A 24,336-nucleotide genomic window follows, 5' to 3' on the forward strand; every position below is an offset into this window, starting at 1 on the left:
TCGAGTACTTGAATTAAAAACACTAAATAAACAACTAAATAATCTAATATATTAGGTTTTAATTAAAAAAATTGTAACTATAAGTATTTATAAAAAACTTAACATTTCATTTAAACGGTTCCAGTCATGATATTTTTTATGTTTCCATCAAATGACCTAAAAAAATATATATATAACAAAAGCGTTTAATGTCTTATATTACTGCGAGTAGGTACTTACTTTGAATATATTGTTTCACCAGGTATATAGAAAGGGTTACATACAATATCTGCATATTCAGAATGTATCTTTCTAAACATCTGAAATTTAGTAGTTATTAATAGGTACACAATTTTTTGTAAAATCATAATAAAAGCAAAAAGAACGCTAAATATTATTATTATTATTATTATTATTATTATTATTATTATATATACCTACTTACCGATCTTATCTCATTATCTCTCAGTGCCATATTGGTAGAGTCAACAACAATTATAAACTTTATTTTTGTATTCGTGACATATCCATATCTGTTGCTTATTAAGGTAAAATAGTTACATACATATTATATAAAATAACGTTATATTTCAGTTACAATAAAAGGATACATTTTATGCGTTTCCAGAGAGTACAGCATCCCCAAATATAATTCCCGTAGATCACTTCCACTTTTCGATCCAATATTTAATTTTTCTTCGACAATATCGAGTGAAGATAAAACTTTATACTGAAAATTCAGCTCATCATCGGGATTTAGGCATGTAAAAAACTTTGGAGAGTTCTGTAAAATAACGAAGTTAGAATATTAATACCGGATATAATTATTTATTTTGTATCGAGAGCAACACGTCCTTACTCCATATTCACATCACATCAAGGAACATACTTCATTTAAATCATTTAAAACAAATTAACGAACCGTGCCGTGATGTCAGTTCACTTGGATCACAGTATACTAATCAATGTTGGATTACTTGGTTTTGAAGGTTAAATTAAATGTCAAAACGTAACGTGAAATTATCAGCAGATAAAGTACTCGTGGTTTTAGCAAAATATTTTAAATACAAAAAATATCATCAAAGGAAGTTACTTTATTAGTGCAAAGTCCAAAATAAATATAAATTTATAATTACTTACATCTTTTCCAATAATTGCCACACAAACTGCCATTGTTTGTACACGTTCTAAACCAACAGAATGGTGACTCTTTATTGATTGAGACAGCAGACAGTGGCGCGATTCTTAAAAAATGTTGCCTCGGTCCCTTCGAAATGAAGACAGAGCTTATGTTCGCTTTATAAATAAAACAGATAGGATGGTGGAACTGATATGGCTTGATTTTGATGGAAGGTATGTAAGGTACCGGATTCTAGAAAAAGATCATTTTTTGGATGTTAACACATATAAAAATCATCCATGGATAGCATTGGACATGAAGACTAAAGACAGGTTACACATAGAAAAAGGTTTTATATACAATCCTAAAACTAGCAGGGAATACTTACAAGAGAGATTCCCAGATAGAGAAATCCCAGAGAATTATGAAGCGAGAATCAGAGTCAATATTACCTTGCCCTTATATACTTTAAAATATAGATCATTAATTGAAGTCAGGAATCATTTTCGAACTGTTGAAGATGTTGATAAATTAGAACTACCAAAACCTTTAGCTGAAGATTTAAAACGAATCATTGAACATAGAAATTCTCAATCAGCAGTTGATATACAAGTTTATTAATAAATACAACATTACATGGGGAGATAAGACTGATCGAGATGTGAAAGGTAATTCATGTACCTTGTTTGAATATTTTCGATAAATTAAAATGGCAAATTTGAAGTTGAAATGTCGCACCAAATGTGGTTTTTATAAAACTATTGTTCATTCATGGGTAATATTATCGTAAATGGGTTAATAAGAATAAGAAAGAAGTTTATATATGATACCAGCAGAATCAAGTGTGATAACCTCTGTAATTTCCTGTGAGGATCTGAAAAACTATGTAGTAATAGAACTAAATATGTATGTTGCTTTTTAACCAAAATAATTGTAAATGGTGTCTGTAGCTATTTCTATAGCCACAGAAATAAAAACCGACAGTTTTGAAATAACAGTAACCAGCTCTTTACATAATTGTTAGTTATAAACTCGGGGATTATTACGTTTTTTCAAAATTTTTTCATTAAATATCGAACATAAGTGTATCCCTATTTTGTTCTTATTTTTCGATATAGAAAAAAATTTGTAGGAAACTTTTTAGATTTTCTAAAGAAGTGAAGAAGATATACCTAATTGATATTTGGAAGAAATGTGCACTTCATGTATCTTTTTTTTATTGGCCACCAAACTTCTAGGTGTCCTCGGTCAAAAAGGGTGAGCTAATTGAGAAAATTATTACACTTAAAAAAATATAAATTTTTCTAAACACTAAAGATGGCATTTTAAAAAACCTCCAGACTGTAAGTTGTCAGTATTCGCATAAAAAAGAGAACAAAAAAGTTATTACACTACATATTTAATTTGTATAGAGCCTTAATAAATGATTACAAGCCACATGGTCAGTAATTTTATTTGGAATAGTAATTTTATTTCCTTCATGTTGGCAATTAAATTTCGGTAAAATTAAAAATTATTAAAAAATAAGATTTATGAAAACTGGTAAAAACCAAAGCCAAAATTGTTCAATTAAACTTGTATGTCAGTTCTCTTAAGTTGTTTGATAAAACGAGATAACGATTTTCATTACAAAACATCCTACATAAATTGTAAGTAGAACAAGTGTGCAACACAAACATTTTTATGATTAGTAGCTTTTGTTATATGTTTATAAAATTATACTTATATGTTTATATATTCATCTTACCACAGAATTTTTGTATGGACAGAAATGAAATAAATGTGATTAATATTTTTCTTTGTTTTTATAAATAAAACCCTTTCATTTACATTAGATTAGTCATTAGAAGTCCTACAATATAATCGTATTGTTTTTTTTTACCTAAGGATGTATTGTATGTTCCATTTAAGACTTAGTTGTTATAAGAGCTAGTAGCTTGCGTAATTAAATTTATGGTATTCAGACATGAGATGGTGTTGTTTCTCCGATGTTCTGGCTGATTAAGGTTTTGATCCTATGACATTAACATACTAAACAAAATATCTTGATGTGATATTATTTTATAGTCTAAAGAAATTTTGATAGGTATTACATATTGCAGGTAGGTACTTTCATGTCATTTAACATCATGTGAATAACTTCATTTATTAGATACACCGTTCCAATATCGACATGACTTGTCGTCACACTCATTGGGATACAGTTTCAATTATTTCAAGTTCAAGGCTATGCAAATTTGGTAAAAATAAACAAAAGTTAAGGGCTTTTAGCATAAATTACACAAATTGAAAAAATTATATAATTCCCTTCTTTTTGTGGTAAATACAGTAACGACGAATTTATGGACATGACGATAACTTACATCTATATGTACAGCAATTCACAAAAAAGACATGCACCAACACTTGTAAATAGAGGCAGAGGTATTGGTGGAATCAACAGTTCCAAAAAAGCTTTCATTGTATCAGTATGGTAAACAATAAATATTGCAACCGTTTTTAATTGTAAAGTATTTTTTCAAGAATATATTCAAATATATTCCATTAGAGTACTTTGTTTGAAAACAAATTTATTTTCTTTCACTCCATTGACGAAATATTGTTCTAAACATTGGAAAAAAATTCTCACCTTTCTGGTTTTAATTTTAAGTAGGTACTCGCTATTTTGATTTAAAAATTTTCCCATTCATTTAACACTGAAACCTACTTTTCTTTTTTAATAATCCATATCTCAGCTGCATTTGACATTATTTTATTGTCCATAGGCGATAATTATCTGGAATCTTTGTTCTTTGAAACTGTCCATAGTAGGATCTAAGCAACTTGATAGTTTCACTAAAAAATCTTGAAAGTTCATTTTTATCGATTTTTGCATTTTTCTCAAATTACTAGACTTACATTGTACAGGAAATTAAATTTGCTGCTCAGTATCTAAGCTTAAATACAGAGGACCTTTTTATAGCAAATTTAATTTCCTATAAAAATATCATTTACGTTTTTGCTGTAAGCAGTTTGGTCATTTGTGAGAAAAATGCAAAAGTCAATAAAAATTAAAGTTAAGATCTTTTAGCAATGAAACTGTTAAAAGTCCCCTATAATTATTGCTTATGGACAATAAAATAACGTGAAATGCAGCTGAGATATAGGTAACTAAAAAAAAAATGTGTTTACGTGTTAAATGAATGGGAAAATTTAAAAATCAAATAGCGGGTACTTAAAATTAAAATTAAGAGCTGAAATTTGGTGAGAATTTTTTTTCCAATGTTTAGAACAATATTTCATCAATGGAGCAAACAAATTTTTTTTTTTCAAACTAAGCATTCCATACTATTTCTATTTAAAATTATGTGTTACACATATATTTTTAACTCTTATTTCTGAAGATTATATTGTTTGTTTTAAATATTTTCCCTATTGTTATTTATCTGCAGATATTTTTAAGTGATTTTGAGTAATTTTACTTTACTTATTTTTTTGTTTGTTTTTTCTTTAAATGTAACTTGTAATTGGGCTCTGCTTGTTGGATTTTTATCACAAAATAAATAAATTTATTAAAAATATATACAGGGTGTTCCATTCAATACTCCGCCAATATCTATAAAATGAAAAAAATTATTTTAGTTCCGGAAACTGGGGTTGGCAGGTCCCTCGTAGAGCTTCAAATTGCAGTTAAAATTGTTAGTTCAAATCTCTGTATAGATGGCATGGCGAAACTAAAAAATGTTTTGATTCCTAGAATGTGGAAATGCCATCTCAAAGATCGTTAAATTTTGAGTAATTTTTGTAATGTAAAGTTTTTCCCAATATTTACTTGTTTTCGAGACATATCGATTTCAATATGCAATGTATGATGTAACAGAAAAATCTATTTTTTTATTTAAATCACACTGAGACAAAATATTCTTTTAAAATATTGTTATAATAGCTTTAATCACACCACTAATAAACAATAAATTATAAAAAAAACAAATGATCAACTACATAAAAAAATTGTACAATGGTAAATCTTATAACTAGTATAGTTACATCAAAAAAATGTGTCATCTGTTTACATGTTTTATTTTAAACAAATGACATAAGCCACCTATGACTGAATTTTTTAATATTTGATATAATACGGTTCATCTTTTCCCTTTTTTAAGATTTACCATTGTACAAATTTCTTTTTCTGTAGTTGATCATTTGTTTTTTTTATATAATTTATTGTTTGTTAGTTAGTATGTGGTGTGAATAAAGCCATTATAACAATATTTTAAAAGAATATTTTATCTCAGTGTGGTTTAAATAAAATAATAGATTTTTCTGTTACATCATACATGTTTCAAGGATCAAAAAATTTTTTAGTACCGCTGCACCATCTATACGGAAACATTTGAATTAACTAACTGGAATTTGAAGCTATTCGAGGGACCAAACAACCCCAGTTTCCGGAACTAAAATAAATTTCTTGATTTCGGAGACATTGGCAGCGGGAGTGTTAAATGGCACACCCTGTATATACGACAGTTCAGTTTTTAACATTCTGTATTTTAATTTAAACATCACTATCAAAAGACCGAAATTAAATGGAATAATCATGATTCATTCGATTTGTAACTAGTCATATTTTGTAAAAAATTTAATTACAAAAATTTTTTCCTCTTCCATTTTCGCCTAAAATCAACTCTTATTCTGTAATCAACATAATCAAATAGGAAGAAAAATATCACATTTTTCAAATTTTTTTAACATGTTTTGCCGCCAAAGTTAAGCCCACGTTTTTTATGCATATTGAAAAATTTTCATTTTTAGTGACTTGTGAAAGCAAAAATTCTCCCTGGATATACAATTCACCCAAATATGGACTTTTTGAAACAGATACCGTCTGGACTAAATAGCTTATTTTGAGAGTTATTTTCATCAAAGCCATAATAAATACGATACATGTTTAAAGTTCTAAAGGATGGATGTATAGCAAGAAAAGATATACCAAATATAATTAAAATATATATTTTTAGAAAATTTGTACAATCACAATTTTTTAAGTCCATTAAGAACATACATTCCAATAATTTCACTGGTACATTTAATCAACTAATTCTTAACAAATGCAATGGATAAATACACCTGTATCAGCTTAATAGTAAATAGTTTAATTAACATACACACCCACTTACGGGAAATCATCAACAAATTTACAGGGGTATTAATAAAGATTTACATCATTAATGTTTCAATTTTTTCCATATAAAAAATAATTTTCGAATATTGTATGACTATTTGTTGATTACTGTCTATCACAGGAAAATTTTGGATTAAAAAATTTGAAACATCCTTTCGTAATTATTCTTTTTCAATACTAATCTGTAAATTAGGATAAGTTCTTTAAAATGTTTTTAATACAATACAAGTATGACTCTAGCTGCAACTATAATAAATATGATGTTAGATACGTTACGCAATAAATAATAATTACAATTTTGGCAATTAACAGACAACTTGGTAGGTTTTTTCTACATGATAACTTAGTTTCCATAGATTTTTGAAAAAAGTGTGTTTTTACAATAAACGTTTCCTGAAATATTTGTTAAAGTTATCAGTAGCGGCTTGTCAGGTGACGCAAGTGACACACCGCTTCACCTAAAATTTCCATTTGGTTGTGCAATTTAAAATTATTTTTAATTTTATATAAATTTTATAATTTAGGTATAATTCTATATTGATAATGTATTTTCTTTGTTTGTTTTATACTCAGAAATAACTAGCACGGTCAACGCCTTCTAAAAAAACATTGCCTTCGTTGAGCGCGAACATCAACCTCGGACCATACAACGTATAGTATAAACAAGTGATACGATCGAATCAGTTTGTTGTTTTGCTTTACTTCGTAGCATTGTTTACGGTGGTTGTCATGGCAACGAGGCGGCCAATACATGATTAAACTACGGCATGGGGAACGAGTGACGCAGAAATTGAAGCCGCATTGTCATCGTTATCGCCCATCGCCTGCCTTTAATCAGTTTATACGATACGTCACCCAGTGCACGATTATAGCGGTTCTTTGTTAATATTTGTTTTGTGTCAATAATTGTAGAAATGTTTCCTATGTATGATCCAGTATGTATTTTATTAGAAACGCCATTTTCCAGATGGAAAATTGAGGACAAAAAGATTTTTTAAATTGCGAAAGACCTCCGTGCCTTCTCTCGATGTGGAAAAAAGGAGGAAGTCAAAAGACAAAATGTACGTTCAGAACTTTCGGAATGAATGGTATTTGGAGTGTAAGTGGTTGTGTGGAAGTGTTTATTTAAAAAAAACTTTTCTGTAAGCCGTGTTTAATTGTGTGAAATCGGGCTTGTGAAATAAGGAGGTATTTAACAATTTTGGGAACGTCAAGCAAGGCTGACATAATCACGAACCTTCTTTAGGACATATACGGTGTAAGTTAATGTTTGCAGAAGTCCACAAGCCAAACTAATATTTCTATTTTTTATAAAACCTAAATGAAACTCCTCGCGAACGTCAGTTTTTCGGTAATATTGTAAATTCAAGTAAAAATTTCCAGATTCATTTAAAGACGTTTAGCCTTGAAAATTTGAAATTTTCGCCTCAAGCGCATTTTTTTAGTCAATCAATACTTCACCTATTCTCAATGTCACGAGCCGCCACTGAAAGTTATACATAAAAAAATTTATATTGTCAATTTTAAAGTTGTACAGTAACTTAAGCTTTTAAAATTTATTATAAATATTAAAATTTAAAGTGATTTTCATTATCAACAAAATTGAAATTTAACAAAATACTATACCTTCTGCTACACTATACAGGATGTAACTATAAGTGAGGGCCATTTTTTTAGAGATGTTCCCTAGAATAATAGCCTGAAATATATATATTTTTTTAAATCAAATAATGGTCGAGTTGAAAATTTGTCTTTTAAACTGCACTTAAACTCATTTCTCCCTTGTAAAAACAAATTTGTTTCTAGATGTCAAAGGTATTTTCGTTATAAATATGACCCCCATTCACCATTACACCCTGTATATTATCTTTGAAAATTTATTGAAAATATTTAATTTATCACATCGTTGATATCAGATTGCAAAAATAATTATTTGATATTTTTCTGTCCTTTTTAGTGCAGTTGCTTTTCAATTCAATTCAATTTTCAAACTAATCAGACGTTCATAATTTTACGAACGTTTATTTCATGATAGTAATCTACAACACTCAATCTCCTTACAAGTCATTATCATTATCAATCTATTAATAAGTCACTGATAAATTTCATTAAGTTAGATAGCTTTAGCTGTTTTTTATCGAAAAAAAAAATGAACAATTACGAGTCTGAAATTAATAAAATTAAGATTTTTGGAAACCTTTTGGATTCTTATTCTGCCAATTCCAAGTGTCTTTACACATATCTTTCACGTCTCTTGTGGCTGTCCAGTTCAGCTCCTTCTTGGCCAAACTGGCGTCCGCATAACACGCAGAGATGTCACCTTCCCTTCTGCATGTTATTTCGTACTTTATCTGTTTCCCTGAGGCCTCGGAAAAAGCTTTCACCATTTCTAATACTGAATAGCCACGCCCTGTGCCCAAATTGTAGGCTTTCCAGGACCTGAAGTCGCACTGGAAAATCTTTTCCAGTGCTTTTAAATGCCCTATAGCGAGATCAGTTATGTGAATGTAGTCCCTGACTCCAGTTCCGTCTGGGGTTTCGTAATCGCCTCCAAATACTTGGAGTTTCTCTCTACGACCTACCGCTACCTGAAAAGCAAAAGGCGAGACCTGTGACATCGTAAAAAGCTTAAAGACGATATTAAATAAGTATCAAGTGGAAACATGGATAAATAATTACATCAACAAAATACTTTACGGCTAAAATATATGAATACTATTTATATATTAAATGTTGGCAAATAGATTGTGTTTTATGTATATTTTAATTGATATACTGTATTATTGAGTTTTCAGGATAAAATTCATTGCTATATTTCTAACGATTTCTTTGTACAAGATTTTTTTAACAAACATTAGCCTTTTTCATAAAATTTATATATGTATAAATCAATGTTAGTCTGTGTGTCAGTTATGGACTCGAATACTACTGGATCGATTGAGCTCAAGTTTATTGGCAATGTTCAATACATTACTGAAAAGGTTTACAAAGTAGTTTGAACAATTTTCAATACACTATGCATTATTTCCCTCTTTTCAACTCCGTCTATGGACATTGGACACACTGTATATAAATAAGTTTTAAAATTAAACATGATAAACACAGTTCCAGGACAATGTACCACAAATTATAGGGATAATGCAATATTCAAAATTAAGATTTTTTCTATTAACGTTTTTTTTTAAAGGTACAATGCGTTAAACTAATTATTTTTTGTGAATTTTGACATATGTTTTGCCTAAATAGACCGATTAGTTTTCAATTAGAGATAACGTTTGTTAAGTTCTAAACAGGGAATATTTTTAGGCTAAAGCAGATTTTGGGGTATTTTTCTACACAAAAAATGTATTCTTTTCAAAATTAAAATTAACTAAACCGTTTTGTTTTCATTAAAAAAACTCAAAAAGTGGAAACGCGTGCCAAATATTAATCCTCCTAATAACATTGCCTATTAAAACAATTGCTAAAAAATTAAATAATCTATTCACAAATTTTTACTATTCAGAGTAAAGAAGGTAAACAAAGAAAATTAATAAAAATAAAATTAAAAATACAAAGAAAAAAATCTGTTATAGATATTTAAACTGATTTTCTCGAAAGCATAAATTAACCTTCTCGCTGCTTTTTACGATTGAAATTGTGAAAACTAGAAAGTCTCCTAAATGCTGATAGCATGTTTTTTAAATTGATTTTATATCCAACACTAAATATACTTGTCAAGAGCCGTTTATACAAACAAATACATCTTTTTCACTTAAAAAGTACAAAACATTAAAAATGGCGATAAAAATAAAGAAGAAGGCCTATAATTTTCTTTTGGTGTCAACACTGTCGAGAGTGCTGTGACCCTGGCTCCCTAATGTAGCTATCGCTAAATTAAATAAATTAGTATACTACAAATTGCTGCACAGTATTTTTTTATCCAAAAATTATCCAAATTTACTGTAAAATAAAACACTTATAACAAAACATCAATTTTCAACTCTCAACCTCAAAAGCTAATAACTCTATAGGGCAGGGGTCGGCAAGTAATTTTAGGTGGGGTCCGGATATTTTTGAAAATTTTTAACTAGGTCCAGAAAAAAATTCATATTTCTTATTTTTTTATTTTAATTTGGACTCAAATTTAATCTGCTTACTAATTAAGAACTCAAAACACTCGCACAATTGTAAAATACTAGAAAAATTGATAAGATTGGCACTTAAACGTAAAAAACATTTTTTAAATAATTTATTTGAGTAATTTATACTTTCAAAAAATTTTTGGCGGTCCAGTATTTTACATTCAGCGGTCCGGATCTGGACCGCGGTCCGCCAGTTGCCGACCCTTGCTATAGGGTAAGCCCAAAGAAAAAAAAAAGTTATATAAATTTGAGGCATTATTTCTCCAAGACCTCCAAATCCAGGAGATTGCCCACCATTTCTGATTTCAATTCGATTGACATGTGATAAGCTTATGGCAGTGTTGTTATTATAATCTGTCAAGAGCATTTTTCAACATAATACCGATTTAAAAACAAAAAATAAATATATTTTCTAAATTCTTAACATGAGTTGTTTAAGTTCATTAAAAATATTAACTCTTTATTCTTATTTTCATGTTAATTACTTAGTTTTTCCAATTATTTTAAAAAGCGATATTATTTTATGGTCTGTAAAATTTAAGAACGTCTAACCGAACAAAAAAAAAACAGTGCAATAAATTTTTTGGAGATAATAATCAAAGCTCATATAAAAACATATATTTTTGTGCATCTTCAAAAAGGAAAAAAGATGATACACAGAGTTCATAAAATTTTTTTTAGTATTCTATCACCACAAGAAATAGAATTTATGGTACATAATTCTAAAACACCCAATAACTTGTAATTTCACTGAACATATATCTAAAATAATTTATATTTTTAAATAACATTAACAATGTTTTTGTATAATATTTTTAAGTGGAATATTCAGATAAGGTAATGTTTGCGATAAGGTAAACGTTCAAATTATTTAAATACATTTAATAATTTCTTATCTATGTTTTTTGTATTGTATTTCCACGAAATAGTCTCTGTACTTGTTCGATCATTCTGTAAACAGGTGACTTAGATCTTGAAATGCAAAACCTTTTAAAAATTATTTACAAATTCTTAAAAACAGCGTGTCATAATTGAAGAGGTTAAAAAAGATGTTATACCAGTATTTCAGACCAGTTTCACAAGTACCTAACTGTATATAGATTACACTGTAAAATTATATGAAAGTTTACCTGAGAAATATATGGCATCAAATTATTTGGTATTCCTGAAGGATCTTCTCCTATCATCCCTGAGTCATGTGCACCCACCGGATTAAAGTACCTCAAAAGGATCACTTTCCATTCCTACAACAAACACATTAGCTTAGGAGCCCACACATATAATTTTGGATATTCGCAAATTAAATAATTAACAAATTGCTCAAAAAACAACTTGGATTTTTTTAAAATAAAAATATTTGGTGGATCTCAGTAATCAAGTAATTATATATTCAGACATTGACCTTTATAAAAAAGATCAAATTTAAAATATCATTTAGTATACACACACACACACACAACGTTTGAATATTTTTCAGTTTATATTTTTAGCTGTAGTGAAAATTAGAATAAAAGATGATGAGTAAAGTCTTCTTCATCGTCATATATTTGAAATGATGTAATAAGAAATAATCAATGGCAATTTCTTCATCCTGATTGGTTAATATGTGACACTTAAATTTTATTAATAGTTAACACTAAATTAACTATTCTTCAGTAAACACGTTAGAAAGGATTTTTAATACAGCCAGAAATAATCTGAGAATTAATTGTGCAATACCTATAAGTTTATAAAAAATTAAATTGAATATTATTTTTTTTTAGTATGTAGTACTTATATTAGCTAACATATTGTTTTTCAAATAAACTGTAGATTATCCATCCCTTTTAATAAGTAATTATCAATGTTTCACTTGAATTTCAGTTAACATTATCTAATATTGTATAGTAGGCATTAATCTTATCTGAAATTTCGAAATAGCACTTATACTCACTGGATCTGAAGTACAAACATCTTTCATAATTTCTTCAACAAAGAATTTGGTCTTTCCATAAGGATTTGTGCAGCCTTGACCTGTAGGATGATCTTCAGTAATAGGTAAAAACTGTGGATTACCATAAACTGTCGCCGATGAAGAAAATACTATACTTTTTACACCATTTTTAGCCATTACCTAAAAGTAAAAATTGCTATAGTTGTTATGGCAAAATTAGTCTCTTAAAACGGACTTCGAGCAATGTTGCTGATCCACCAACGTTATTTTGGTAATAGGTTAGAGGAATTTTCACAGATTCTCCTACAGCTTTTAAAGCTGCAAAATGAATGACAGAATCAATTTTGTGCTAAAAATTAATAAGTTAATAATATTTAGAATACTATTAAAACTACACATACAGTTTTAAAAATCTTATCTAAAGCCTCTCTATCCCGAATATCTACATTGTAGAATGTAACAGTTTCTCCAGTAATTTGTTCGACTCTTTTTAATGACTCTGGTTTTTCGTTGCCAGAATAGCAGTTGATCATATTGTCTAATGCTATAACGGTGTAATTATTCTTTAGCAGTTCTACTACTGTATGAGATCCTACATAACCTCCACCTCCTGTTACTAATATTGTGCTGTTACCCTTCATTTTTTCAATCGTGACCCACCACCTACAGGCAAAAAAATTATGTTTTTAACATAAAACTTTAAAAAACATGGTTTCATTAGTTAATTAAAACTTACCTGTATCTACTTACTTGGTTAAATATCCGAGAGGTATGATGGCATAATAAAAGAGTACGAACACATAACTAGATTTATATAGTAAATTGAGCATTGTTATCAGTAAATTTTTTGTTTATAATTTGAGATAGCGTCGACAGTAGGTTCATTTATTTGGTTACATCAACGACGACTCGATCGCGTGTCAGAAGTCAGAAGCTAGATATAAAATCGTGTCAGGCAGCCAGCACTGCCAGCGCATCTTCGCCAGCAGGTACTAGTCGGCACGTCATCATTAATTTAAAATCTTAGATTATTCTTATTATTTATTTATTCCTATAAAGAATACACAATTAGAACTAAATATTTTTATAACTTCTCTAAGTACCAATTTTCGAGTTGAAATTAAAATACAGATATTTTTAATTTTTCTCATTTCTGATTTTTTTAGGATATTGAGGAAACATATGACAATTAGTTTAGGCATTATCTTGTTATTAAAAAGAAGTATTAATTATTTTATCAACGGAAGTATCTTTTGTGTCAATAAAATTCGTAACGCGAAGTTTACCAAACATATAGGCAACTTTCAATACCAAGCACTAATTTATTGGTTGCAGTTTTAATGATTTAATATATATAACTATATTTTTTTTATAAAACCTAAAAAGTAAGCAATGACATAAAAAAATGTAATTGAAATATATTTTTCATAAGTCTATTTCTTTTTAACAATATTTGGCATTTTTCGATCGTTTCACCTTGGTCTTGTTTATTTTTAGCAAACTACAAACCTAAAGAAGATGAAGAAGAAAATAAAATGTGTTTTATAGTAGGCAAGTCCGGTATTACCACATACTTCTATCCTTCTATTCCTTCTATAGAAGTATGTGGGTATTACCATCTAGACGCTCCAGATGGGTTTTGTTCTTTTCTAATTGTAGGAGATGAAAAGACAAAGAGATACATCTAGAGCCTCTAGACTCTAGATGTCAATACCGAACTTGCCTAATGACTCATTTATGCCTTATCTGCTTATGTCACTTTTTGACATGTCGCTGCTGGTTAACATTGACATCACAGATTAGTAAAAGGTTTATTGACATTGATAATTTTGGTGTTGTTTTAGTTTTTTTTTATTAAAATTGGAATATTCCTCAATCTTATTCATACTAATAGACAGAAATATATCATATACTATTAGTTTTGTAAGGCACTTTTTTAAATTTTCATACATCTACGCATTTTTATTCCATTTGAAATATGCCTAGAAGGGGTCGTGTAAAAAAAGAAGGACCGGAATCGGGAGAAGATTCCGATGAATATAGAAAAAGAAGGGACAGAAATAATTTGGTGAGTTACGGTTCAGACATGATTTGTTGTCTCATATTATGCAATTTTAGGCTGTGAAACGTAGCCGTGTCAAATCGAAGCAAAAGACACAGGAAACCGTAAACAGAGTAAATGAATTGAGGAATGAAAACACAGTTCTAGAAGAAAAAGTAAAAACTCTTACAAAGGAGTTGGGCTTTCTAAAAGAGCTCTTTCTTGCACATGCATCTAATAATGTCGATTCCTCCAAATTTGAGGGTGTTAACTTGCAAAAACTGCTTCAAGACGATTCGTCTGCTGGGACAAGTAGTGATAAGAATACTTAATTCAGTAAAGCTTTGTACAAAATTTGCCTACACTAAGCTGTTACGAGTCAGCAGTTGCTAGTAAAAAGAATTTTGCTAGTGGATCTCAAATATTTATTGAAATCACATGTAAAATATTATTTTTGCATACTATCACAATTTTAGTTCTTTATTTCTTCAAAGAATTCTGCATTATAATTTAATAAAACACAGGTTTAAGGTTTACATTTTTAATAACTGCATTATTTATAGAAACGTATGTTACATTTTAATCTTATAGAATAATTTGTAATGAATTTTTTTGAAACCTGTATTGTGCAATTAAAAATTTTTGTTTTTAATTTTTTAAACATTGATTTCTAATGTGATACCGTTTTGTATATTTCTATGATAAATTACATAGAAGTCACGTTTGCTAAATGTTACTACATATTTTAAAATGAATGAAGTAGTCATAAAATGAGCTGAAGTACAAATGCACATATCCAAATTAATTTTTTTATGTAATATGTACTCGTTTGTTTTTTTTTAACTATTATAAAAAACTTATTTTAAGGTGCATGTTGAAAAATTAAATGTTTATTACTGTATAATTGTATATATTTAATCTAAACAATTTTATGAAATAAAGTTTTTTATATTTTGAATTTATTTTTATTTTCTTTCACATCGTTTACTACTTATTAAATAATAAATAACTTGTTTTAAATACAAGCCAATTACTTTCATTAAGATTTTTATACCGATTTTATAAAATAGCGATTTTGATGAAAGTGTAACTATTCCTTTTCTACTATTTACATTCTTAACCGTACCGTTGATGCATACTTTTTCCAATGATACAGTTATTAAACTAAAAACATCATTTCTGAGAATTTAAATTGTATCCATAAATAAAATCACATTACATTATTAATTATTTTAATAATATGTAACAAAAATAAATATTTCCAATGTGTCAAAAACAAAATATTTTTACATTCAAAACGATGCAATTTTAAACTTTTAAATTATTCTTGATATACTGCAATATCTGATGCAAATATTCTCTATTATCACATTCAGCACAATTCAATTCTAAATATATATTTGTTTCTTCTATTCTAACTGCTAGTGTAAATTTAAAAAAAACTGCAGCTGCTTCTCCACTGTTTGTAGTTATTTTCAGTTTTTTCATTAACGAGCCATCGAAACACTCGTGGGTTCTCTTTCCAGGAGACTTCTTTAGATCAACATCATTGTCATTACTGTCTGTATTTGTACTATTCCGCCCTTTTGGTGAGTTAGCAGAGTCATTGTTATTTTCAGAAAGTTCATTTGCTCCATTTTTATGTTTCCTCATTTCCTCTCTTCTTTTTTTCCTTTGATTCGCCCAAGTATTAGAGAAAGCAGTCACAAAGTAACGAAGTATATTTTTATTTCTTGAGACTTCTTCCACTACCATTTCAAGTTCTGCAAACATTTTTAGTAACTTATCAGCGGCGAAAGTTATTGAATATTCATTTACATTTGTTAAGGGAAGTGGATGTATTAAAGGATGTTTTGGTTTAGTTTTTTTAGACTGCTCTTTGATGGGATCATGAATTTTTTTCAAATCAAATTCTTTCGAAAATGTCCAAGCTAAACCCCATCTTGTTGTATTTCCTTGACAGAAATAAGTTTCGATGAAACTCTCTACTTTTACTTCTCGTAAGGCTTTCTTCAATGTGGGTAAGCTACACTTCTGACCGATCATAGTAGAATAAATTTTAACTCTTTCGCCTAAATTCTTGCTTTCATTAATCAATTTTGTTATAAATTCAACTTCCCCTCCTTTTGATACAACTTCGTTAACAGAAGCACAGAACGCATTCTTCGGATGAGGCCTGCTGCTTTTTCTAGATTTAAAAAAAGGGTGTAACTCTTCTACATTTGAGAAAAATGGTGGATTGCACATACAAAAATCATATACTTTGTCATCAATTACATCTTCTAGTAGATTTCCCCCTTTCACTTCAACAATTGTTATAAAGTCCTGCAATGAATTATTTCTCACATTGCTTTTAGCACAAGTAACACTCTCTGTATCTTTTTCGGTAGCAATCATTGACCATTTATTCTTTTTGGCTGCAAGCAAAGGATATATGCAAGATGCACCGGTTCCAATATCAATGCCAATTATATCGTTAAATCTTTCAACAGAGTTTAATAGATCCTCTATCCACAGAATGTAATTTAAACGTAAAGGGATCGTTGGTATGAGTTTACTCGGGGGTATTTCAACAAAAAGACTAAAGTCTTTTTTCAGCAGACTACAAGTTAAAGCACGGAGACAGTTAACATCTTTAAAGTCTACAGTTACTTTTCCAGTTATATCTTGTTTTACAAAAGGTCTAAATTCCGGAAAGTCTAAAGCTAACTTTTTAAAATCCGGAGGTGATTTATAAATATTTCTGGGATGCATATATTTGTTCATCGACATATTTCTGAATGTGAAAAATTTTATACAAAAACTAAAAACATACCTAATTTCACGAAATATATTACAAAAGTATTTCGGAATCACATCTTCGTTTAAAAAACATAATTGAGGTTAAAGAAATTACGAATGAGTAACGTTTACGCGCCTTATCACCATTGATCATTGTGATGAGATAATAGAAGAGTAGTATCAAAGATATAAATATCCTTGGAGTAGTATAACTTAAATTTCGTGTTGCTACTTTTGGAACAACGATGTATGTGGGAGAAGCGGAATGATCTTTGATCATAAATGCAGATTAATGATTTAATTTATTAATTGTAATAGTAACAATTTAGCATGATCTAATAATTGGATTACCCAATATGCAGGAAAAAATTACTAATTGTAACCGCGCGCCATTATTCTATGGCTAGAAATTGGCCTCAATGATTTGGGATCGAGGGGGATTATCCCTCTTTATCCTGCCTCATCTCGTGTAGGCCTGGACAGCCTTCGTAGGTGGGCCCCATCCGTCGTCTACCCCGACCGCAAATGCGGCCGGTGTAGGCGCTTTGTGGGACCTCCTTTTGTCCTGGCTGGGCCCCGCCGGCTAGGGCCCTTTCTTCTGGCGCTCTTCTTGCTTCGCCGGCTCGTCTGTGTAAACCCCGGGGGTAGTGTCATGTTTATGTGTGGTATGGTTGGGTAGGGTAGTGCGGCTATGCAGCCTGGGATGCGCTTTGCTAAGGTGGCCCTTAGGCTAGCGCGGGAGGGGAGGGTTAAGGAGGGTATGGGGGGTGTGTGTGTGTGTGTGTGTGTGTGTCGTTGTCTTCGTTTCTTGATCCTGGCTGTCTCTGAAACAGAAAAGGTTAGCGGGCAGGGGGGGGGTCATTGGGGTGGTCACCCAGGGTCAAAAAGTTGGTGTCTAGGTCTTTTGTGTTTGTCGGTCACGTCGGGTACGTAGTCAACGGCTTGCCTGAGGAGGGGATTGTCATGTCTAGCGGCTACGTCAAATCGTTTCTCCGCGTTTTGTCTTATTGTCTGTGTAGCGTTTGTGTATTGTAAGTCTCGTAATATGTCAGTGTTTCTTACGTACCAGGGCGCGTCGGTGGCCGTGCGGAGGGCTATGTTTTCCACAGCCTGTAATGACTTTAAGTGGCTTTTTGCCGCGTGACCCCACGCCGTGGAGGCGTAGGTTAGCTGCGGTTGAAGTACCACCTTGATAAGCGTTCGCTTATTCCTTAAACTGAGGGTGTTTCCACCTTTGAGTAAGGGATAGAGCCTAGCCCTGGTGGTCTTCGCTCGCGCCACCGTCTCCACGATGTGCGGTTTCCACGTGAGACGCTGGTCCATCGTCACGCCCAGGTATCGTGTTTGTCGATTCCAGGAGATAGGTTCCTGGGATAGTGTCAGTCTGTCGAGGTTTTGTGGGATTTTTCGTTTGGTAAAAAGGATAGCCGAACTTTTGTTGGGATTAATTTTGACTTTCCACCTGTTGCACCAGGTTTCAAGTTGGTCTAAGGAGTTTTGGAGGAGGGAGACGGAATATCTAGGATCTACGGATTGGGATGTGATTGTCAGGTCGTCGGCGTATAAGTATATGTTGGTGTTGGGGGGATGTGGGATGTCGGAGTTGTAAATGGTGTATAGGTGTGGGGACAGGACGGTGCCCTGGGGGACACCGGCCTCCATGGGACGGGTGGTGGAAAGGGAATCTTGGATTTGGATGCGGAATTTTCGGTGGTGTAGGTAGGATTTTATGAGTTTGGTAAAGGATATGGGATATTGGTTGGTGAGCATTTTCATCAGTAGGCCTTCATGCCAAACCGTATCGAAGGCCTTTGCGACGTCCAGGAAGACAGCACCAGTGTACTGTCCCCTGTTGAAGGCCGCCGTGATGTGCTCGGTAAGGCGAAGGATTTGGAGTTCAACCGTGTAACCGAATATATTAAAATATTTTGGTGGTTCTATGTGTATTGAAGCAAAGTAGTCTATAGTATATGACAAATTATTCTCTGATAATAATACCGACTTTTAAATTTTGTATACGTAAGGATTTTATAAACTTACACCACTGGCTTTATAGGCTAGGCCTTTACACAAGGGTCAATGCTAACCATCCTACAGAATTCAAGCGTCAAAGGTAACCATCTTTAGGTATATGTATATTATATTGGCATTATTGGCTCATGCTCATACAGCTCATACACTCGCTAATAAAATATTAATTTTTGCAACAAACAATAATTCAGGTTTTGCCATACCAAAAGGAACTAGTTTTGTTGCTTTAAGATTTTATTAATAATTTTTAGGATTTTGAACTGTGATTTACAAGTATTTATATTCTGTCATATTACGAAATTACTAACGACACCTATAATAATATTTACTAAGCCAATATTTGGTTTATGCAGATAATTTTATGAGGGTACCTATTAATAATTGTCGGGATAAGTCAGCAATCTATAATTTCCGTTCGTTTAAGACTTCTACTAATAAGCGTTGATAAATTCATAATTTGATTTATAAATTTTATAAACGAGATAATTTATAAAAATATCAAAAAGAAGTTTTGACCTAAGTACTTGCTAAGTTTCTAATATCATGTAATATTTATTTAAAATATTAAACAGTAACAACTTTTATAATTTTCATCGATTTATTTCATTTTCATATTTGTTTAATATTTAAAATAGAAAGGAGTGCTTACACATGAGTACATAAACGCATTTTATAACAATAGATAGGTACCTACAGTTATTTGAACTCTAACGGTTTATTTTAGCGAAATATTTTGCCTTTACGGAAAAGATGCAGTTTTAAGAGGTATGTGGCTACTATTTCACTAAATACAATGATAGGAACCTACTTTTAAATTTTGTTTCTTAAACTTTTGTTGTAGGAGGGTTATAAGATGAAATTAAAAAAATATATTAATTTTGTCATCAATTATTATAAATGAGAATACTATAAAACAAATGGAAACTCAGTACAGTGTGACGAATATAATACAGACATGCTTGTTAGTCGATGAAATAAAATTCCATTGATCTTTTATGTCAAAAGACGTACCTAGCTCTACACGAAATGCAACATAGTAACTATTTTTTTCTCCTTTCTAACGCAGATTATTTAATCAAAGTTCCTTTATATGATTCATAAGCGTAACAACTAGAGATTTTATCATTACTTGAAATGACTGAGATCATTTGCATATTTTTATTTTCCTCTAAAATACTGGTAACCTTCTCATCCTTTTAAGTTTCTTTATCTTTTAGCATGAATATGCAACCAAATTTTTGATGACCTTTGAAATAAAATCGCTATGTTGTCGAAGTACTACTCGATATACCTACCTACGTAGCAATCTAAAATTCGGTTAATTATTTTTTTAAACTGGGTGAAGGTTAGATAAACTCTTCTGGTAATTTTGCACCCACACGATTTTGCGGTTAGTCATTTATAGAAGTCTTTATAATTAACCATGCTATTGGAAGAATGTATTCAAGTAATTATTACCAACGACTTCAATCAATGTTTGTTGAGAAGACTCGATTCAAAATTAAACCAGTAGAGGCCATGTAGAGAAAATATTTTTTCAGATATACAGGGTGTTTCTAAAGGGTCTGTACAACGCTCCACCAGCTTGCCTTAGTCCAAAAATTGATAATAACGGAACTACAGGGTCTCAAAGTTGAAAAAATAAATAAAATTTTCTTTAATATCACTCGACTACTTCGAGGTAATTACAAACGGTACAGTTTCATTTTTTGCAAATAATTAATCTCTGCATGCATGAAAGTGGTGGACATTTTGAGACAGGTCAATAATAATTAGTTATTTTTTAGATTTTTAGATCGTTTAGATCGGTTACATTGTTTAGATTGTGTTAGATTGATTAGCTTGTTTTCAGCAAGTATGTTTTTTACTCTGTCAATTGTTAAATAAACGAAATTTAAAATTGTAATTGCACTGTCTCCTTTAAAGGCATATTTACAATTTTTTTTATGCATTTACAAATTTGAATACCTTTTTGTTGAGAATGGTTAGCTTTAGAGATATTAGCAAGGTATACATTTTTTAAGCAGAAAAGTTGTGAGAAATGATTTTTCTAGCACAAACTAAAATACACCAGGGTACAAAAAAGTTTTGGCAGTTTAAATGCTCCCAATGCTCCAGAAGATACAACAAAATTGTAGACTAATTCGAATTTCTCATCCCAAAAAAAACCCGGATAAGAAATTTCACGAAATTAAATCGAAGTACTTAGTCGAAAGATATTAAAGAAAATGTTATTTATTTTTTCAAGTTTTTCTGGTATAATTCAATAAGTACTAGTTGGGACATATGTAGCTCATAGAGTAATTATTTTCCGCAATGTCAAAAATTAGGAATCTGTTTTGTGAAGTTATATATCTTTTACCTATTTAGATTTCTGGTACCGAAGAACATTGTTTCTGTTCTGTTGACTACATTTGACAAGATTTTTTTTAAACAATTTTTAAATTTTCTTGAATTAGTTTAATACCTTCACAATAGATTAAAAAATATTAGAGCTAATAATGAAACATATTTGAAGAAAAACGTTTTTAATATAGGTACGTATTTATAGTTTGTAAGGTGGAACAGTTTTATTTGCACATAAAGAGAATGTTTGTAATTTTTTTGGAATCACTAGGTATATTTATAATATTTTGAGGAGGACGATTACATAATAAAAACGGGAATTTTAAACTTGGAATAAATATTTTGAAATGGATAAATATGTAATATAAATGTCTATATCCTATTTCCAGTTTTGATATAAAATAATATGCACGCAAATAAGAAGAAATTACATCATATTTTGTATAATACTATAAGTATGTCGGAAGTTGATGTATTTACGTTTGCATTGGAAATATTTTCTTAATATTTTTCATACGATGAGTAAACAGAAACCTTTGTTTGGCTTCAGCGGTTACATAAAATTTTAACATTCTCCAAAATCTCACCCCAGTCAATATTGTACAAGCATCGAAAATCAAATACTTAATTATGCAAAATATTTCTAAAAGTTTCTTCTACAGGAAATCAGCAGCAGTCCCATTGAACGTCTTTGTCAAAAATAACACTGTTTTAAAAATTGCTAATCTAATTTCTTGGTTTAAAAGTTAAAAAGGGAATTAATACATATACACTTGTATGTATGTATGTACGTGCTTTAAGAAATATTGTTATTTAAAATTATACATCGCAAATGTCGCTATTTTTAACAATTTGGAAATATTTTTATTCACTTGTCTCATCTGAAAAATACCCTCTGTATATGTTAAATAAATTTGGTGTAGATGGGTTACTTCTTATTACCTACCAAAAATCAACGAAATATGTATTACATTTTTTTTTCTTTTCTTAAAAATTTTATTTTAAGTGACTTCATTAATGTATAAATAATTCCTAGATTTCATTTTATTAAAAACTCATATTCATCATCATCCTTCAGCTTTATAATTATTCCAATATGACAAATGCAAAATTAGTAAAAACAGCTATGTTCGAACTATGTTCTCATTGTTAAAATAATATCGCAATGATTAAAAATGTGCTTTACCAGAAACTCATTGTAGATTCAAAAGTTGAGAAAAGTGTAAAAGAAATAAAATACGAGGTTTTTGTCACCACAGTTCATACACTTTTAATATGTGATATGAATGATAAGTGTAACTTATGAAGTTTGTTGGCCTTCATTGGCATAAGATGCAAACCAAAAATAAGGTAATTCCCATAAATTGTTCAAAAGTTATAGCTAAAATAATTTTAATCAAAATTCGAAGATCATGGGGTCGGAAAGTCCGCATGGTTCATCCGCCGTTACGTGAGAGCGATAAAGTAAGTCATAGAAATCCGTGCGATAGAGAAAGATGGGTATAACTATAACGAAGGCGTCTAATAGTCACCGCCCATTTCGCCCTTCCACAAATAAGAAGTGGATCTTATTTGTGGAAGGGCGAAATGGGCGGTGACTATTAGACGGCTTCATTATAGATATCTTTCTCTATCTCACGGATTTCTATGACTTTATCGTTCTCACGTAACGGCCGATGAACCATGGGGACTTTCCGACCCTGTATCAACAAATTTCGACTGAGGACTATTTTGGGTGGACATTCCGTACTTACCCCAGTTTACCATAGATACTGCAAACATTATATCTATTAGAGGATCTATTAAAGTTTAATTACATGTAATTAACATTAAGTAATGTTTTGTTGTTATTAATATTTATAACGTCGTTGTAATATAATAATCTTTACGCAAAAGAAAATTTTATTTCACTTTATAAAGTTCAATACAATCCTCTCAAATTCCGACGCTTATTCCTATACGTTTACATGTTTTAGGAACGTTATGCAATATCATCAAAAGGACCAATTCTGACATCAACTTACATGACAACGAAACGTAAATTATTTCTATTAACTATTCTGCGAGAAAAGACATTTTCTTCGGGCGGTATCATTTCGCATCACTACAAGAATCGTGAGCTGGGGATTTTTATAACAAAAGACGAAGTTGTACTCGTAGACGACACACAGGAGACAAATACGTTAAGGTCAGGCTGAGATTGCCCCTACTGCCGTATTCACTTTCTCCAAGAACAATACGGGCTCTTGGGACGTTCGACATTCTCTTTTTTTATTAATTTGTTTGTGTGTTTAGTTGATAACAGAGAAAGATCACGTCTGTTTGGATCCTGCATATACGGGGTGTTCGAAATACATCAAAATTTTACGTTAGATTTACGTAGGCAGACGCTGCTCCGAAGTTATTTTTTTTATGAGATATAAAATATTGAAAACCTATCTAGATTTAAAGTTTTTCTTTAATAAGCAACGAAGAGTGGTAGACATTTTAAACTCAGAAGCTAGTAGGACACTTTTTGTGAAGAATTTAAATATGTATAGCAGTGGACAGAGAAACGATATTCAGCTTTGTTTTCCTTACACTATAAAATAAATCACTTAAAATTACTCAATAATGTATCGATTTCTGTCCACACCCGAGTTAGTGAAATTTGTACTCAATTAGTGTGAGTACAATGAAAATTTTACGAGAAAAACTATTGCAACAGAAGTGACTCAATTTTACGAGATGACTTAATGGGACCGATAGGAATATACAAAGACAACGCACGACAACCATAGAATGGGGTGGGGTCACTCAATAATGCAAACTTCGATTTAG

At 30.6% G+C, this 24,336-nt stretch overlaps 5 protein-coding genes across 6 annotated transcripts; 2 read left to right on the plus strand and 3 right to left on the minus strand.

The window, feature by feature from the left end:
* Window positions 1-45: 45 nt before the first annotated feature.
* Window positions 46-1,200, minus strand: LOC108912947 (trafficking protein particle complex subunit 2-like protein). Its single transcript, XM_018718378.2, has 5 exons — window positions 1,120-1,200; window positions 591-763; window positions 425-512; window positions 220-299; window positions 46-156 (listed from the first exon to the last, which is right to left on the minus strand). The coding sequence occupies exons 1-5, from the start codon at window positions 1,150-1,152 to the stop codon at window positions 111-113; spliced, it is 420 nt and encodes a 139-aa protein (XP_018573894.1). The 5' UTR covers window positions 1,153-1,200; the 3' UTR covers window positions 46-110.
* A 12-nt stretch (window positions 1,201-1,212) lies between these two features.
* LOC108912946 (von Hippel-Lindau disease tumor suppressor) lies at window positions 1,213-2,492 on the plus strand. Its single transcript, XM_018718377.1, has one exon. The coding sequence runs from the start codon at window positions 1,232-1,234 to the stop codon at window positions 1,718-1,720; it is 489 nt and encodes a 162-aa protein (XP_018573893.1). The 5' UTR covers window positions 1,213-1,231; the 3' UTR covers window positions 1,721-2,492.
* Window positions 2,493-7,674: 5,182 nt separating this feature from the next.
* On the minus strand, window positions 7,675-13,237 carry LOC108912960 (UDP-glucose 4-epimerase). Of its 2 annotated transcripts, none has more exons than XM_018718390.2 (6): window positions 13,068-13,237; window positions 12,719-12,980; window positions 12,553-12,666; window positions 12,318-12,497; window positions 11,515-11,628; window positions 7,675-8,848 (listed from the first exon to the last, which is right to left on the minus strand). In XM_018718390.2, exons 1-6 carry the CDS (start codon window positions 13,145-13,147, stop codon window positions 8,441-8,443), a joined length of 1,158 nt encoding a protein of 385 aa, XP_018573906.1. In that variant the 5' UTR covers window positions 13,148-13,237; the 3' UTR covers window positions 7,675-8,440. The 2 variants fall into 2 exon arrangements, with proteins under 2 accessions (XP_018573906.1, XP_018573907.1); XM_018718391.2 differs by having other exon boundaries at window positions 13,054-13,163.
* Window positions 13,238-13,963: 726 nt separating this feature from the next.
* On the plus strand, window positions 13,964-15,225 carry LOC108912961 (CCAAT/enhancer-binding protein gamma-like). The gene is made up of 2 exons (XM_018718392.2): window positions 13,964-14,385; window positions 14,436-15,225. Exons 1-2 carry the CDS (start codon window positions 14,296-14,298, stop codon window positions 14,688-14,690), a joined length of 345 nt encoding a protein of 114 aa, XP_018573908.1. The 5' UTR covers window positions 13,964-14,295; the 3' UTR covers window positions 14,691-15,225.
* Window positions 15,226-15,417: 192 nt separating this feature from the next.
* LOC108912949 (U6 small nuclear RNA (adenine-(43)-N(6))-methyltransferase) lies at window positions 15,418-17,266 on the minus strand. The gene has a single exon (XM_018718380.1). The coding sequence runs from the start codon at window positions 17,128-17,130 to the stop codon at window positions 15,667-15,669; it is 1,464 nt and encodes a 487-aa protein (XP_018573896.1). The 5' UTR covers window positions 17,131-17,266; the 3' UTR covers window positions 15,418-15,666.
* Between the last annotated feature and the right edge of the window lie 7,070 nt (window positions 17,267-24,336).

The sequence above is a fragment of the Anoplophora glabripennis genome, unplaced genomic scaffold, assembly GCF_000390285.2.
Source record: "Anoplophora glabripennis isolate ALB-LARVAE unplaced genomic scaffold, Agla_2.0 scaffold484, whole genome shotgun sequence".
NCBI lineage: Eukaryota > Metazoa > Arthropoda > Insecta > Coleoptera > Cerambycidae > Anoplophora > Anoplophora glabripennis.